The sequence below is a fragment of the Clavelina lepadiformis genome, chromosome 2, assembly GCF_947623445.1.
Source record: "Clavelina lepadiformis chromosome 2, kaClaLepa1.1, whole genome shotgun sequence".
NCBI classification, from domain to species: Eukaryota; Metazoa; Chordata; class Ascidiacea; order Aplousobranchia; family Clavelinidae; genus Clavelina; species Clavelina lepadiformis.
The window spans coordinates 14,906,956-14,923,239 of NC_135241.1; the positions used below are offsets into that span (position 1 = coordinate 14,906,956).

At 35.6% G+C, this 16,284-nt stretch overlaps 2 protein-coding genes across 2 annotated transcripts; both read right to left on the reverse strand.

The window, feature by feature from the left end:
* Positions 1-362: 362 nt before the first annotated feature.
* Positions 363-2,338, reverse strand: LOC143446132 (small nuclear ribonucleoprotein Sm D3-like). The gene is made up of 3 exons (XM_076945640.1): positions 2,162-2,338; positions 1,647-1,826; positions 363-666 (listed from the first exon to the last, which is right to left on the reverse strand). Exons 1-3 carry the CDS (start codon positions 2,285-2,287, stop codon positions 574-576), a joined length of 399 nt encoding a protein of 132 aa, XP_076801755.1. The 5' UTR covers positions 2,288-2,338; the 3' UTR covers positions 363-573.
* Positions 2,339-6,109: 3,771 nt separating this feature from the next.
* Positions 6,110-11,099, reverse strand: LOC143446771 (phosphorylase b kinase gamma catalytic chain, skeletal muscle/heart isoform-like). The gene is made up of 10 exons (XM_076946562.1): positions 10,693-11,099; positions 10,425-10,594; positions 10,209-10,263; positions 9,338-9,403; positions 8,728-8,800; positions 8,342-8,432; positions 8,128-8,248; positions 7,702-7,825; positions 7,439-7,573; positions 6,110-7,328 (listed from the first exon to the last, which is right to left on the reverse strand). The coding sequence occupies exons 1-10, from the start codon at positions 10,770-10,772 to the stop codon at positions 6,993-6,995; spliced, it is 1,251 nt and encodes a 416-aa protein (XP_076802677.1). The 5' UTR covers positions 10,773-11,099; the 3' UTR covers positions 6,110-6,992.
* Positions 11,100-16,284: the final 5,185 nt, after the last annotated feature.

A 16,284-nucleotide genomic window follows, 5' to 3' on the forward strand; every position in this document is an offset into this window, starting at 1 on the left:
GTCAAAATTTGACAGGACACCGGAATGAATAGACTTGCTCTTACTACAAAAATTTTAATTTAACTTTTTACTATTCTACAAAAATCGTGTGCGCTGTTCGGAAGAGATTATTTATAGGTTTACTTGAAAAATTGAACAGGCTTTAATTTTTAACCTGGAATGTATAAACTTGTAATTTTTACCATGTGCAAGTGCTGTTCTGTAGTTTTCTCTTCGTATGCTCGTTTTTTATCCAAAACGCATTTATCGTAATCTGTCATTACACGACTTCATGCAACTTTTTGTTTTACTTTGTGTGACTGATACCGGTGATATTGATATATTACAGAACCACCGATCTGCAAAAGTTTTCTAACAACTGCTTTTGACTTCAACAAGGTCATTTTATTGAAAAGGTAAAAATTCATCAGCCATTATTTGGTCAATACATTTTGTTAACAACATAATGGTTATGTGGCAATGACACCATAACAGAATACCAACATTTTTAGTTGGTCACAAGCAGCATAGCGATAATGCCCAAAACTTGACATGTATGGCATGAAGCAATTCCAATATGCAGTTTTCATAAACTTAGTGCCTTCCCCAACCACCACGGTCATATCCTCCTCTGTAACCTCCTCTATCCCCACCTCCCCGTGATCCTCCTCTCCCACGTCCTCTCACCTGAAGTGAAATCAAAATTTAATTATTGCATCCTAAAGAATATTTTTAATCTTAGTGTGTAATAAATTATAAATCTTGGCCATCATGATTAATGTCCACAGAAATCATGTTAGTTGTGGAATTGTAGACTGGCATGGGGCAATCAAATTTTGCATTATTTTCAAGATTTTGATAGAGCGTGGTTGTATCAGTTACATGTAAAAATGGCCATTATGCTTTGTAGGCTAATCATACACTATGCTTTTGTCTTTTAAGGTACTTTTATAAAATTCCAACATGTCCATAATCTGTGTAAGTGTCTGCTATAAATTATTATCTATGATTTGGAAGATTATTTTCTTAACTAATTACAGAAATACTAATTAGTTTAAATGCCAAACAGATTTACTGCAGTTCAATACAATGCTTTTAACCTGAACGCTGGAATAAGCAAAGAAATTTATACTAACTTTTAGACAAAAAGGTCAACTTAATGCATGTTTGAGTTGAGTGATTAAAGTTATATATTTTCAATAAGCTAGATTTTTTATTATTGTAGTATTTACAATGCCTTTAACCAAGAAAAACTGTATTCCATAAAGTATTCTAAATTTATCCAGAAATTATGTACCATCTTTTGAGCGGGAGTTTAGAGGTGCAAGTTGTGCATTACCGCAATCCCCTACTGGAAAGTTAGCTTTCAGTGCGCCAATAAATGCAATGCCTAAAATTACACCATGCCAACACAATACTTATAATACAGAATATGGAGCAAAACGGCAACTCTGCGCCAGAGAAATCCTGTGCATCATACAGCCTTTCCAGTAGGGCTATAACCCATACTAGTTAGTACTAAAAAATCAACTAAGCTAAAAACACTAATGAACAGAAAAAGCCAAACAACCAGTCAATAATTATGAGCTCTTAATTCTACATTATGGGTGTTTGACAACTTTTGTGCGAAACCATTAGTGACATAATTGTATAACATAAATTTATACCTGAGCCTTGAGAATAGCAGCTTTGCCTCTTCCAGCAACACCACCTTTGACTTGCCTCAACATGGGAGCATTTTTAAGCATATCAGGTAAAATCATGAATCGAACCTGGCTTCCACGAATGTATATATTTTGCAGTTGTGCTGTTCGCCCATCTCTGTATGTCACAGTCACATCCTGCATCTAATAAAAAAAAGAATATATACATAACGAATGCATTCCTAAATCAAAAAAACGTAAAAAGATAACTAAAAAGTTATGCAAGTCCATAATCCTGATATTTTAAATAGGTCTTTTGGATAATTTCACCAATAGTATTACGCCATAGAAATTAGTAAATTACCAAAATTGTGAAGGTAGGATTTTTAAAATTACTATAGTTTCGACCATCACGTCATTGAAATTAAGATAGCAACATATAAACCAACTACTAAACACAATTTCAATCTTCTGTTCTTAACATAAAATTTAAAGTCTGTGGTTTACTAAAAATGGGTTTGTTACAGGCAACAAAATACCTGACTGTTCATGTTATCTTCAGCCTCTATGAGCTTGCCTCTGTAAACTTCACCAGTTGCAGTTTCACAGGTAATAATGTGGCCTTCAGCTTCATGAAGTACTTTGATTGGTACACCAATAGACATTTCGATGGTAATCGGGTAATACTTTTTTTAAAGACTAATCTAGTAAAAAAGCCTAGAAAATCAACCCAAGGATAGAGTTAGACAAATATGAACACTAAACATGAACACGAAAATATGAGCCCTGAAGAGCAATTTGCAAGCATTTTTGCTGCAGCCCAAGTCTGACAGATTTGTACATGTATATATACATTTAAAATGTGCAGCTGTAGTTGCTCATCATTATTTTCAGCAAACATTGTAGGATAGTCACACTTGTCACAAATAATTAAAAAACGAGTAAGGTATTAGGAACCTTCTAAAAACGTAGATGCTGTCATTTAACAAATTGATATTTTTCACTTGTAAATAGCGTTGCATGTTATTGACAACTATTACGTAATAAAGTAATGGACCTTTTGCAATCAACAATCGACAGTTTTTATTAATGAGCAGGGGCCACAGATTTTAAGGTTCTCTGTGAAGGGGCCACGAACCATGGAAGGTTGAGAACCACTGGGCTATACTCAGAAGCGGGCAGTCGGTACTTTGAAAGTACTGTCGAAAAGATACTGCTGCAAATGCCATGTTCGTTGCTATTATGTCCTCGGTAAAGGTTATTCAGGTTAAAACATATGTGACGTTAATTGCTTGCAGTTTTACTTGTCATTTCTAGATCTGCCCACCTATGGCTATACTTAATGGAAATTGTTGACCCACTTTGATTCTTTTTTAAATTACAAGCGTTCTGGGCAGTGGATAATAAATATTTCGCTCAGGTGAGCAGCACATGAATTTCTTTACGCAATGAAAAAGAAATCGACTATTTTGACTAGACCTTATTTTTCAGTGGTTTGAATCTTATGCATTAGGCTTGTTCGATATGATGTCTAGATACATGGTCAGTGAAGCAATGTGACGTAAAATGCTTAAGGGTTTGCATAATACCTGCGGCGTGTTAATTTTGCTAATTGCGGCTAATCTTGTTTTGCATTAAAGGCAAAGTTTAAAATAATCAACTAAAAGTAAATACAAACCGAATTGTTACAATAAAACGCACAGCAGATACCACGGAAATTCTTACACGTTTTATGTCGTATGCTCTGCTGACCACATAATGTGACTTCGTATCGAACAAGTCCAGTGCGCCCGTATGGAAAGAAAGCGTTGTGCGCCGGACATGTTCAGTGCACAACGTAGCTATCTGGTGCACAAAATTGGTCAAAAAAGCTACTTTATAAGCTAAGCAATTCCCAAACAGTGATATTTGGTGCACATCAGTCATTACGCTGTCCGGTACACAAAAAAATTACATTCCATACTGACCAGTGCGTGTTTAATTGCCATTTATAGATTAGCATTGGGACTTTTCACTTTCGTATATCAATGTTATTAATTCCTTAGTTCCGCAGATTAGTGTTGTTAACCAGGGCCTAGCTGCGCACCGTAACCTATAGATATTTTGGACATAGACCTACATCTATACAGTCTCTAAAAGCACAAAAAACAACATTCATGTTTAGTGTATAGCCTACAGCCCTACACCTATGCTTGCAAACCTTTTATGAGGCCTATTGGTCAGTTTCAGTTAGTGCTTGCACGCACAGTAGCACATACCTAAATTCATAGAAATCTCAAAATACCCTCCATGTGATTTTCATTTTCCACGTATTTTCAATTCGATTCAGAAGTAATTACATAAGCACTACTTAAGTCCAAGCTTAGGCAAGGACACAACAACATCCCTAAACTTAAAATATAATAAAGAAAAGATTGACCGTTTTAACCAAAACATGAAGCTTGCCCCAACAAAGTTTTGTCTTCAGCAACCTTGCATTTAATGTGCTAGTTTTTTGTATTGTATTTTTTATTTTTCGCCATTTACTATGCGGAGCAAAAGTCAGGGTGCTAACCGTTGTAATTATGGAATAATAAAACATATGCTCACGAACAATTAACGAGGAGGAAAAAGTGGCAAAGCCTAAGGGCTTAATACATGCAAGATAGCAAAAATAGAATTGTGCTATAAGATGGTAGGTTAGCATGGCCACCAAACCCACAAAATAATTCCTAAGTTTAAGGAATTTAAGGCCAAAATAACACAAACAACGAAACAACTACACTGTTCGAAAATGTAGAGTACATGTTGCCCAATATTAAAAACACGGATATTAATAACCGAAATAAATATATAGTGACATGGTTTGATTAAAATGACAATGAATATCTTAAGTTCACAACAAATGGATGGTTAAAGAAGACCGCACAAAAGAAACTCCATCCTAGGGACCGTAATCAGTGGTGGGATTCAACCGGTTCTTGGAATTTTTTTGACTTTCGCGAACCGGTTGTTAACGAGCGAATGTATAGGTCTATATATATTTGTCCCGGGTCGATATGGCATGCTGTTAGTGAGAGAACCGGATGTTCAAATATTTGAATCCCACCACTGACCGTAATCCTGTTTTTGTGGGAAAGAGAGGGCACAATATTGAGGCCCACAAGGGCACTAAAAGATAGGCAGTACAAATCAAATAAAAAGTGTAATATTGCCATTGGGAAATCGTGCCTCTACAGTCTACATTCCCTTCAACTACGGTATTTGTGATGAATAGTGGGTACGCCAACTATGGCTATACACACTAGCGATTACGATAACTATGCTACAAAAACATATTACGACACACAATAACAGAAAAAAGCAATGTCTCTAGTCAATTTTGTCCAAAAAACATCTTGCAAGGGATCCGTGATTTAGATTTTAGAATGATCACAAGCAGCAATGAGGAAGACCTGATATGACGATCAAGTTAAATTTGACTGATGATAGTGAAAATGCCGTGCCAGCTTGTGAAGACATACGATTTCATCCTAATTGAATTCTGTGCAGTCACGAGTCACGACGAATGAAATCTAACAAAAGAAAGCAAAGAAAAACTCGGCAGTCAACGTTCAAAAGTAGTGTGCTAACCTGTATATATCTGCTATATTAGATTATACAAAACATTTTGACAAATGGGGAAGAAAATGTTGCCTCTTTTCCAGGGCACTAAAACCCTAAACACGCCTCTGATTCCGTGCGGGTGCAATCTCATTTGGGTGTAATTTCGTATTGCTTTAATCCCTTGTGTGTGCAATCCCGTTGGATACAATGCCTTGGACACCGGGTGGCAGATAAGGCCAAACAGTCGTGCCAGTTGGTCACTTTTCTTTAGACCCGGTATATGCTTGTAAAAAGGCCTAATTTCTTTGTTTATTTTATTATAAAGTGAAATTACTAAAAAATGCAATTAATCGAAAAACCCTGCAGAAATTTTCCATATCACTTTAGTATGCCTTACGTTATTATTTTATGAAATCCTAGTAAAATCACATATCTCTAACTTTTGCAATAGAATGTTGAAATCAAGACTGTAATTCTTGGTCAAAAAAGTCAAATTTCACCTCCTATTTAGGCTAACCTAAGCATGCGACCTATAAGTTTTTAACGCGCCATTAGCCTATGTAGTGTAATCCCCGCAATGAAAAACAACACCGGCCATGCTAGCCTCTGATTGGTAAAACACTTTTTTAACCATTAGGTAGACGTCCAAGAAATCCTGGAAATGCCAAATTTCATAAATTTTGTATGCAGAAGCTTATTAGTATTGGCTGCCCTGCAAGTAACATGATCTTTATTACCAATTTATGTTCTCCTGTTTTGCATGTAGCCTGCTATCTATTCTATATTGTATACTCAGACCCATTTCATAAAGAAATTATCTGCAGGGCCAAACATTGGTAATATGACAATTTTTCGGCAAAGTAAACCTAAATTTTGAGAATTCGGCATTCAGGTAAGACTGATTGAAGTCGGCTTTCGATCAGTATTTCAATAAATACAACATTACGTCGCGATACCAAAAACCGCCAGGTAATTCTTACATATACAGTATTTATACAACCAAGTATAATACTCACAGTGTCAATATGAGTGTAACGACAGCGTAAGTGAATGCTTTACAGCAACAATAAAAATAAAATTTTCACTAAAATATTGTTAATTTAAATTGAAGATGTATAAGGCGACACTTGTTAACCCAAACTGTAAGAAGCTTAGCAGTAAGCAGACGAGGCAGCAATAACAAGTGCGAGCAACAATAAACAAATGGTGCAACAGTGCACATATACAACCGTAACTCAATCCATACGATAGCTTTAGCAGAAAACTGCTGAAAAGCAAAAATCAAACCGGTAAATGGACAATAATTTAGGTGCATCGACACAAACTAAACTCATTACCTCCTTCCAAGAGCGCTTTGTGGTCTGTTTCAAATTCCGAGACATAGAAATTCAGTACAATGAAAAACTCAGTTCTAGTTAGTCAATACTTAAAACTAATACAGAAAATAATAACACAAATCGGTCACTATTTTTAAAAATAGACAAATCACCGCATGAAAAAATGAAACACAAAAAATTTGCAACTGCCAACACAATCTACTGAAAGCAGCCGTAAAAGCTTAAGTCAATGCAAATTGAGACAAAGATAAAACCTTGTAATAATCCTAAAAAACACACTAAAACAAGCAGGGCCGATTGTATAACAACGACTTTTTAGTGATGAAATGAAAATATTCCTAAACAATTGTCCGCCAAACAATTTAATTAAATAAGTAAGTGTGGAGGGGATACTAGAGGTAATGAAAGTTAAATAAAACCAACAAAGCTTGAGAAAATGGAAACAACATTAAGAGGTCACTGTCTGAGCAAAAAGACTATTTCCAGTTGAGGAGATAGGGCTGATCATTAAACCATTATTAACAACAGTGCTTCCAGCTGCTTCTTCGAGATCCAACAAGCGCTTTTGATCAGCGCGCGAACTATTCTCAAACAAGGTGGCACGATTTTGATCAGCTGCTTTCTTCACCCAGTGGCCATATACACGAAATGCTGAGGCATCAATAATCTTTCGCAAACATTTCACACCATATGGATCGCCAGCGGCAATGACAAAGCGGAGCGGTCGATGCTTTTGCATTTGAAGAAACATGCGAAGGGATGCAATAACAGTGTACACTGCAACCTATCAATTTATAAGAATTTTTTTCAGCTAATAGAAACAGAAAATCTTTGTACACGTACCCTAAGAACGATTTAAAAAAATTTTGCACACGTTCAGGTAAAATGACTTACTCGAAACTTCCTTCTTGCATGAAAGGGTTTTACAAAATATCGATATGTATCTTCAACTTGCTGAAAAAAGGGATGGGCTAAAGCCCCTTCTGCAGTCACCCTTAATTTTGGGTCCACTGTCAAAAATCTTGAAACCTGCATAAAGAAGACGATGTTGAATATCCATGTAAACAACCCTACTGCTTACAGGTTATGTTCACAATGAGTGCACCCAATCGAACAAGAAGAGTTTTTACACTATCATCCAACTTCGGCCAACTTACCAAATCTTTAGCTGAGTTGCTTATATCATCCCAATCAGGGCTTGGAAATGAATATTGACCTTCCATGATCCGTCTTAGCATAATCATTTGTCTTCTATGCCAGAAGGGAGGGGCACCAGCAAGTCTGCAAGCAAATTTAAAATGTATTAGGAGTAATTACAATAACCCTTTTTATGTCATATTCAAAACATTTTTAAATGAGTTTGTAATAATATTCAAAAAAAATGTAAACAAATCAACATGAATGAATCCCAAGCTGAAACCAGTCGAAAATGTCACAATATTATGCCGATGTACAGAAACAGAAAGAAAATAATTCTATGTATCTTGATCAGGAAAACAAACTTAAAACTTCATGTGATAACACACACAAGGTCAGTCCACCAGACCCAGTGTTTAGCATCACAAGAAAGCAACATCACTTACAATGTATACATAATTACACCACAGGCCCACATATCTATCTCCTTGCTGTAACCAGGGTGATTCTCATCAACTGTACATTTTAACATTTCAGGAGACATGTAACCAGGTGTTCCATATAGTTCTGCATACCAAAATAAAAGCTTAAATTAAAAAAAATGCCATGTCACAGGTATGTTTGACTTTACCACGACAATGTGGTACTATTGTATCTTACCAGAATAATAATGGCCTTCATCAAATTTTGTTGAAAAACCGAAATCAGAAAGATGTATTTGAAGATTTTCATCAAGAAGTATATTTTCTGGCTACGATTTTAAAATACATATTGATTGCATAAATGGAGTTATGATTACTTTTATGGTTATAAAACAACATGCAACAACAATACTTATCTTTAAACACATTTGTATTTAGTTTCAAAAACATAAATATAATCTATCATTAATCAAATTTTTTTGTAACTGAAAATATATTATATGTGGAAAAGATAAATGTTTATAGCGGTACTAATTCCTTAAAGAGAAATCAGAAACTAGTACGCAGAAGCTACATGTCAAACGGGTTTACTTCAGCACATCATAAGCCTAATTATTACCTCACCTTTAAATCCCTATGAATTATGTTTTGAGAGTGTAGATACAGAACAGCTTCTAGCAATGACCGCATCATTGACCTGCAACAGCAGAAAGGAACATATAGGAATAATATACAATATCCTATTATAGGATATTATAATGTTGATGTACTTATCATGTACACTACACATGTGCTATCTCAATTGAAAGATATTATCAAACATACAGTTTCAAGTAGAAATTTCATGCAACCATAGTTTTCTAGTTCAAAATATCTAATCATAACAATCTTGTCTTTTCTTGTGAAACCAAGAATACAATAAATGCTCCAAGATAAAGCGAATATTTAAAGAACATAAACATTTATATAAGTGTCATTGATTATAGGTAAGAACAAAGACATAAACAAAAGGGCGACCAATACCATATGTTGGCAGCTTTGCAGAGTCATAGGATTACTTACTCAGTAGTCAATTATAACTTACAGCGCATTAAGTATAGAAATTCTTATTTTTTTCTTTTTTATAGTATTCATTATTGAAAACATGATCTATGGATAACAGTGAAAAGTACGAGAGAATAATGAAAAACCAAAAGGTCACTCAAAATCAAGCACCAGTATGATAACAACTTACCGAGTTTGCTTCTCGCCAAACTTTACAACTTCAGTAAGATAATCAAAGAGCTCACCTTTCTTGAGTCTATAATAGAAGCAGTATTTAGATTGGCAAATCTTTAGAACAATCCCAAAGTAATGTAATGCTGATGGTTGGATCATGGAAGTCTTTCGATATGTACTGCAGTGTGGTAAATTATGGTAATACACTTCAAAATTGTTATGTAACATGTTGTAAGATAATAATTTTTTTTTAAATTGGATATGACCTGGCCACAAGCCATTCCATGCCACAATTAGAGATGATTGGGACCGACCTACATAACGCTGTGATATTTTAACATACTTACTTCTTAAAATCATTAAAACTGCGCTAATAATAGAGTACAGTAGGTAATATAACTTAAATATTAACTGACAAAACTACACCAGAAAAATAACACCACATATAACAAACTTAGCAAATATAGAGTATAAGTGAAATAAATTATTTCATTTCCTGCCATGATGATGACAGCACTGTCAGCACACTATAACTATAAAACTAACAAACCAAATTATTCATGATAAAAGAATGAGTTAACATGAGACCCCATACAGGTTTAATGGAAAGGTTTGATACAAACATTTATATTTGTTAATAAATGACAATAATGTAATGTTGTTAATTAATAAATGTTAGTTAAGTTAAAGTACAAAATTTAAAACAGGTTTCTAAATCGAGAAAATTACCATTTGCAGTCTAAAAGTAAACAATCATGTTAACCGAATCGCAACAAATTAGGATTCTAATTCGAATATTCGACATAGACACTTATTCTATATACTGTGTGTATGTATGATACATATTCAAATATCCACAAAGATATTCTTTAAGGTACGATACTTACAGTTCAAATATCAAGAAGATGAATGTGCTTGTCTCAAAAACATCAACTAGTTCAACTGAAATGTCAAACAAATAAGAAAAATTTGTAAATGTTGAATATATAAATTTCCAAATGTTGGGTTGAGCGTGTATAACTTTGCAAAGTATATAGGCCAAGACTTGAGTGAGGAAAATATTTGCCATCAAAATACCAGCATCTTTGTTGTCAATAACTTACTTATATGAGCATGGCCAGAAACTTCCCTTAGTATATTAATTTCATTGTGTGTAACATTTCGCAATTCTTCACTTATTCTGTTGTTGTCATCAGTTAAATCAATAATTTTCACAGCATACTCCCTCTGCGTTTTCTTATGTATGCATCTTCGTACACAACTGCTAACACCCCTAAAAATATCAGCAACATAGCTTATCGTATACAGATAAAACAGCCAACTAGTATCATGGAATCTGGAATATTTTAAACAACAGGACTTATTGCTTACCTTCCAAGAATTTCTTTAGGTTCATATTTGCTGTAAAATTCACGTGCTGTGTTGACGTCAGGAAGTTCAGTTTGTGCCATTTTTTTTAGCCGAATGTATGATTATCGAAACTGTTCACTTTGCAGCCTAGTACCCTAGTATATCAAGGTTGGCCAGACTGCAGGTTAAGCCATGAAAGCACCACTTCTAAACTATATCATAATAGTAAATTACAATCAATAAAAAAACTGAAGCTTTGGAGTGACACTCCTGCAGTAGTTCATAAAACGCACAAACTTTTTGTTGCAAAATATTAGGATTAGGCTTATAATATAATAGGTTATTAATGATAGTTTTGCAAATTGAATTACTAGTTTTTTTACTCTCGCACTCCAATGTGAATGCCTGAATGGGGTTATGGAAAGAAGTTAGTCTATGACATATGATAGCAAATAGTTTATTCTGAATCAATGATAACGTGAAAGAGAAAAAGTAAGAGACCCTAATATTTTACTAATGATTATTCTTCACCAAGCTCAATTTCATTGTTCGAAAGAGGCATCAATGTTAGGAGAAAACCACACTGCAGAATATGTGAGTTTTTGCTGAGATCTCAGGAGAGCAGGAGCAAAATTCCAGTGTGCTAAATCAGTAAATTTGAGATAAAACATTGGCGCAAAAACCAACTTACTTAATTTTTATAATCTTTTCAATTTTTTAAGCGCTTTGTGGTAATGATCAACTTGCATTCACTAATTGTACAAGATCGCCTAAGTTATAGCACATTTTTGCACAAATAACATTGTGAATGCACAAAACGGATAAAAGCAGTTGGTTAAAAAATCTTAAAATCTTCCTTCAAGACTAATGTTATTTGTTACAAACTTTCAACGATCCTTAGACATTTTATTAGCACTAATAATTTGCTTCATGTCGCTTTTATTTTTATAACTTAAACGATATGAGTTTTGAAAGTAAATAATTATTAAATTAATGACAGTGGGCATCTTGGCATGACACAAATCTTGGGTGATGGCGTGCTCTGTAGCCTTATTTCTTCGTTTTTTTATTATTATAAATTGGCATTCAACCAAACAGCTTTTCTGTTTATTTATTATAAATCGGCATGAAGATAAAAAAAACTTTGGCGTGCACTTTGACAAATCTTATGTGTGGGGCTGATATACTTTCCACTATGGCCTGTATGGAAAATTTGTATGATACGCCGAAGATCTCTGGTAGTCCGGCGAGGTGAAGAAGCAAATATCAATTACTACACTGGCGTAAATATTAGATTTGCCGTTCTGGCATGGTGTCACAACAAACATACATACAAACCGGACTGCAAAGTACGGCAGTTTTCGGGTTGCAGAAGCAAAATTCTGGTGTGCAAGGAAAAAGTTGGTATGAGCTGCAACTCGTGGCCCAAGCCTGTCCAGTGTTTATGGTAACTGGCAGGCAAGGTACGGCCTTTCAGCGTGGCATAAAACATAGTCCTTCATTTTGTGAATCGGCGTGAATCTTACTGTGCTTTAGCCTAACGTGCAAGCTTTCCATACAGAGTTCTATACCGGTAGCCTATACTGTTTTGCATTTTCAGTTACAAAACGGATTTTATCACAAATATCAATCGAAGTTACTAGGCCTATTTCAACGGCTTCCGTTTACCTAAGTTGATGAATTATAATACGGTGACGAGCAGATATTAGACTTATTTTAGACGGGGGGAAGAAAGCAATACGGTAGCGTAGTGCTTATTGACTAGACTGCAGAATATGGCAAGAATATACCCGAGATTCTTTTTCTAAAACGGCACTGCACAGTGCACACTACGACCTGAGTCAAGCCAGCAAACACCTTCTGGCAGACACTGTCTACTGGAGTACTGGATTGAGAAAATCAAGCGAGCATACTTTTTTTAAAAGTTAATTTTAACTTCTGGTGGGGAGCGATGTCCAAAATTGTAGTCAAACGTCGTAAAGAGACCGAAAATTAACCCCAAAATCCTATGGGCGCTAATTATGATCGCGTCTGCCGGCACTACAGATAATTAGTGGTTTCTACTGCGGCAGACCACTTTCAAATCATCAAACATGAATTCAAGTTTAATGTGATAAAGTTTAATTTTAACTTTCGGTGGGGAACGATGTTCAAAATCCCGGTCAAACGTCGAAAAAAAGATCGAAAATTAACCCAAATAATTGAAAACGTTTTGTAAGTTCCATCTTAAATGTCTACGCCGAAGCGAGGATAGCAAATGGCACTATGCTAAGTCGCTTTAACTGTTGCTTGAAACGTGATTGAGTTCTTTTGCAGTTGTATAGTGGCGGTCCACACCAATTGTCCATTTTTTTATTCATTTCGTGTTCCTGGGTATGACGTTAAACTCTATCTGGTGGGATGACTTTAGTTCAAGAGTTCTGAAGTCTTGGGGATCTTGGAATTACTCCTAAGTTCCCATTGCTCCCAGGTTTGGTCTGGCCCCGAGTGGTAGTACATGCCAGGGTTCTAGCTATATATGGATCAAATAGCATGGAGCCAGCGACGGCACTACCTTATAGCCTTTAAGGGTTTAAGCCAATGATCGAATCTGCACACTATAAGATTGTAGGCAGAGCGTATTGCTTTGGCGTCTGGAGCTATAGTATAGACAGGATACTAGTGATTAAGTCAGTTATTTATAGCAACGCTTTATTTTAAACGTAAACCTATTTCACAAACACGGTGCTGAATTCAAAGTTGTCTATAAAAGTGTGTGTTTCATGGCATACGGAACGAAAAACTTAAAAATTATGCGATAGCAGTTTCTGGAGATAAAAATTGATTAGTTCTACACAAAATGGTCAACATAGATTGTAAACACAGACATCAATATGCAAAGGCCCAGACGGGATCATATGAAACATGAGCGGCAGATAATTTGCCGATGTTGTATTTCTGACTTAAAACTACAAGCCTACACAATGGTTGTATTGTTTCGAAATACGCCTACTTGCGCGGATGAAACAATTTTTGTCCAAATAGTGCAGATACGACTGCGGATGGCCATGTTTGGTGGTTCTGCTAATCTGCCATAACTGTAGTAGGCCTACAGTATCACGATTTTATTGAAAATGAAGTTAATTTAATTTTTAAGCTTTTGAAGTTTTGACACTGTTCATTTTCCTTAGCTGATTGATATTTAATCAACGCATCAGTGGTCCTCAACCACAAAAACGTGAGAAATGTGTGTCCCGCTTTGCCCCGCCTTCCCCTACTACTACACTATAGCTCACAAGTGAGGCATCTGTTTGTGAACTCCGGAGAACGCCCAATGGCCCCCGGTTGATGTTAAGGCAAACGACGCTTGCTTATGTTCAGTGAACCTGGTAAACAGTTCTAAATTCGGGTAACACTACTAACACGATATAAACAAAAATGTGTGACAATGGGGACTTGCACAAAGGCTAGCACGTCGGTCGTCGGTAAACGGAGCTCGAGAGTTGAGGAATCATCATCATTTAAGCTGTGCATAAAAGACTCTCTTCAGTCTGAGGATAAAGATTATTACAATTAACTTATCATACCATACCAATTGTTATGGTAAACTCACCAATTCTTCGCCTCCACATATCGTTCAGCTTGCGACACACATTCAACTTCACAAAAGCGATGAAGAACGTTCGGATGCTATTTTTATGACTCGATTGAACCTAAACAGTTGTGCATATTAAAACGCAAAAAACGAAAAATATCTTGTTAAAATATCATAATGCTTTTATATAGTGTTATAGTATTGTTAAAACGTATTAATGTCAGTTGATTCGGTGTATATGCTTATTGCTTATACTGCAAAGTTGAATAAGTGAATACTGTTAGGGAGAGTGGGGATAGTTGACCCATTTGACAATATTTTTCTTGTCGCGGCCACAATTATTGACCACTTTCCATCAAAATTGGTCAGATGATGACTAATTCTCTTAGGTAACCGTGAAAAGCAACGTTTTTGCAATATTGTATCATACATAAAAATTATGGTATATTTAGTAAAAAGTATTATTTCTGCAAAGAACAAGGTTCGTTGAATCACCTGATTCATCCACGACCAACCAATGGAATAAAAAAACAAATAAACAACAGCAACAGAAATGACTCCGCATGTCGTGACAAGTTTTGGCTTTTAAAATTTTCTACCAATGATTTAAAAAAAAGAAAAACTTTCGTTAAAGTCTCTTTACACTGTGTTTTTTATCGTTTACCGCTTTTTTAATATTGCTAGAAATATCTCAATCATGGGTAGAAAAGCGCACATAATTTTGTGTCCACGTTCACTGGGTTGGAGTTGGTTGCAAAGAGAAGACCAATTCAAATGTTTGTAGGTATGTTGCGGTTGAGTTGTTCCAACGGATAGTTCGATAAATTAATTAGGTGGCCAAATGAGCAAGTGTTGAAGGTTTGGATAGTTGTGGATACCGTGTCTATTTTGAAGAGAACCTGATGAAGTGATAAGTTATATAAAATCTTGCTTTGTTTTTCGAAACTAAGTCAAGATAAGTGGAAATGGCGAATTATGACGTTATTTGGCTTGATTAGCGGAATATTTATTGAGATGGTTCAGATACAGTACATTGGGATGGATGCCTTTTGTTTCGTGTTGCTGTTTGTTCGTCGTAAGCTAGTCTGTCAGTCATCAATTCTGATGATGAACAGCATTCCGTGGTGCACTATAAAATGTCGGTAATGATAATGACCGTTATGGACGATTCAGATATTAAATGGCTTGACTCAAGCTTAGTTTGCCAAGTGATTCGACTTCGTTCAAATCACTTCTTTCAAAAGGATCGACTACTTGGCTCAATTGAATCTTAGAAGGTAACTTGACCCGCGAATTCAGTTTGTCTTGGTTACTTATTCATTTCATCTGCTGAAGCAAGCTATCAGTTCAATCTGTTTACAAACTGCCTTTTTATAGCGTGTAGACTGTAGGCACTTGGCTTAATTTACAACTTCTATGACAGTCGAAATAAATTCTTAACGCACTTTAAACGCGTTTCTAAAAGGTGGTAATTCTTCAACAAATACGAAAATGCAAAATCGATGCAAGCACGTCACTAGCAATATAACACCACATGGACGGGATGTTATAAGTTATAGGAGATTGAATTTTATAGTAGCAAGTGTGTGTCAGAGTCTTCATCTTCAAACTGAGTAAAGTTTTAGCACGACTTAAATTCGGCGGTGGTTTCTATAACCACTCTATAAGCCCCACAGTTACCAAACTTTTGTTCAAGTTCCGATAGACACACACTTTGTCACATCACTTTGTCCATCTTTGGAAATGGTTACCCAAACCACTGCATAGAGCAAGCATCGTTTATATCTTTCTCAGGGGCCTTACAAGTTACAACGGTAGCGTCGCTATGTATCGAACCCGCGAGCTCGGCCCTCTTAAAAGCTCCGCCTTCAAATTGCCATTATAACCGCAGTGTGATGGTTAACAGATCTTCTTTGCAGTTTAGGGTGTTTAAATGCTTAAGGGCAATTTATACTATCTTTGGTAGCTGTGTTCAGTTGTGTCGTACGTTGAGTTAGATTTTGTCGAAAGGGAAATGGATGTGCATAAAGCGGTAATTT

Excerpts from the sequence above, each read along its gene's own strand:
- LOC143446132 (XM_076945640.1), bottom strand. The coding sequence starts at position 2,287 with ATGTCTATTGGTGTACCAATCAAAGTACTTCATGAAGCTGAAGGCCAC. Across the intron at positions 1,827-2,161 it reads AAGATAACATGAACAGTCAG|ATGCAGGATGTGACTGTGAC; the intron begins GTATTTTGTTGC and ends TTTTTTTATTAG. Across the intron at positions 667-1,646 it reads CTGCTATTCTCAAGGCTCAG|GTGAGAGGACGTGGGAGAGG; the intron begins GTATAAATTTAT and ends ATTTCACTTCAG.
- LOC143446771 (XM_076946562.1), bottom strand. The coding sequence starts at position 10,772 with ATGGCACAAACTGAACTTCCTGACGTCAACACAGCACGTGAATTTTAC. Across the intron at positions 10,264-10,424 it reads TTCTGGCCATGCTCATATAA|TTGAACTAGTTGATGTTTTT; the intron begins GTAAGTTATTGA and ends TTGACATTTCAG. Across the intron at positions 7,574-7,701 it reads GCAACTCAGCTAAAGATTTG|GTTTCAAGATTTTTGACAGT; the intron begins GTAAGTTGGCCG and ends TTCTTTATGCAG.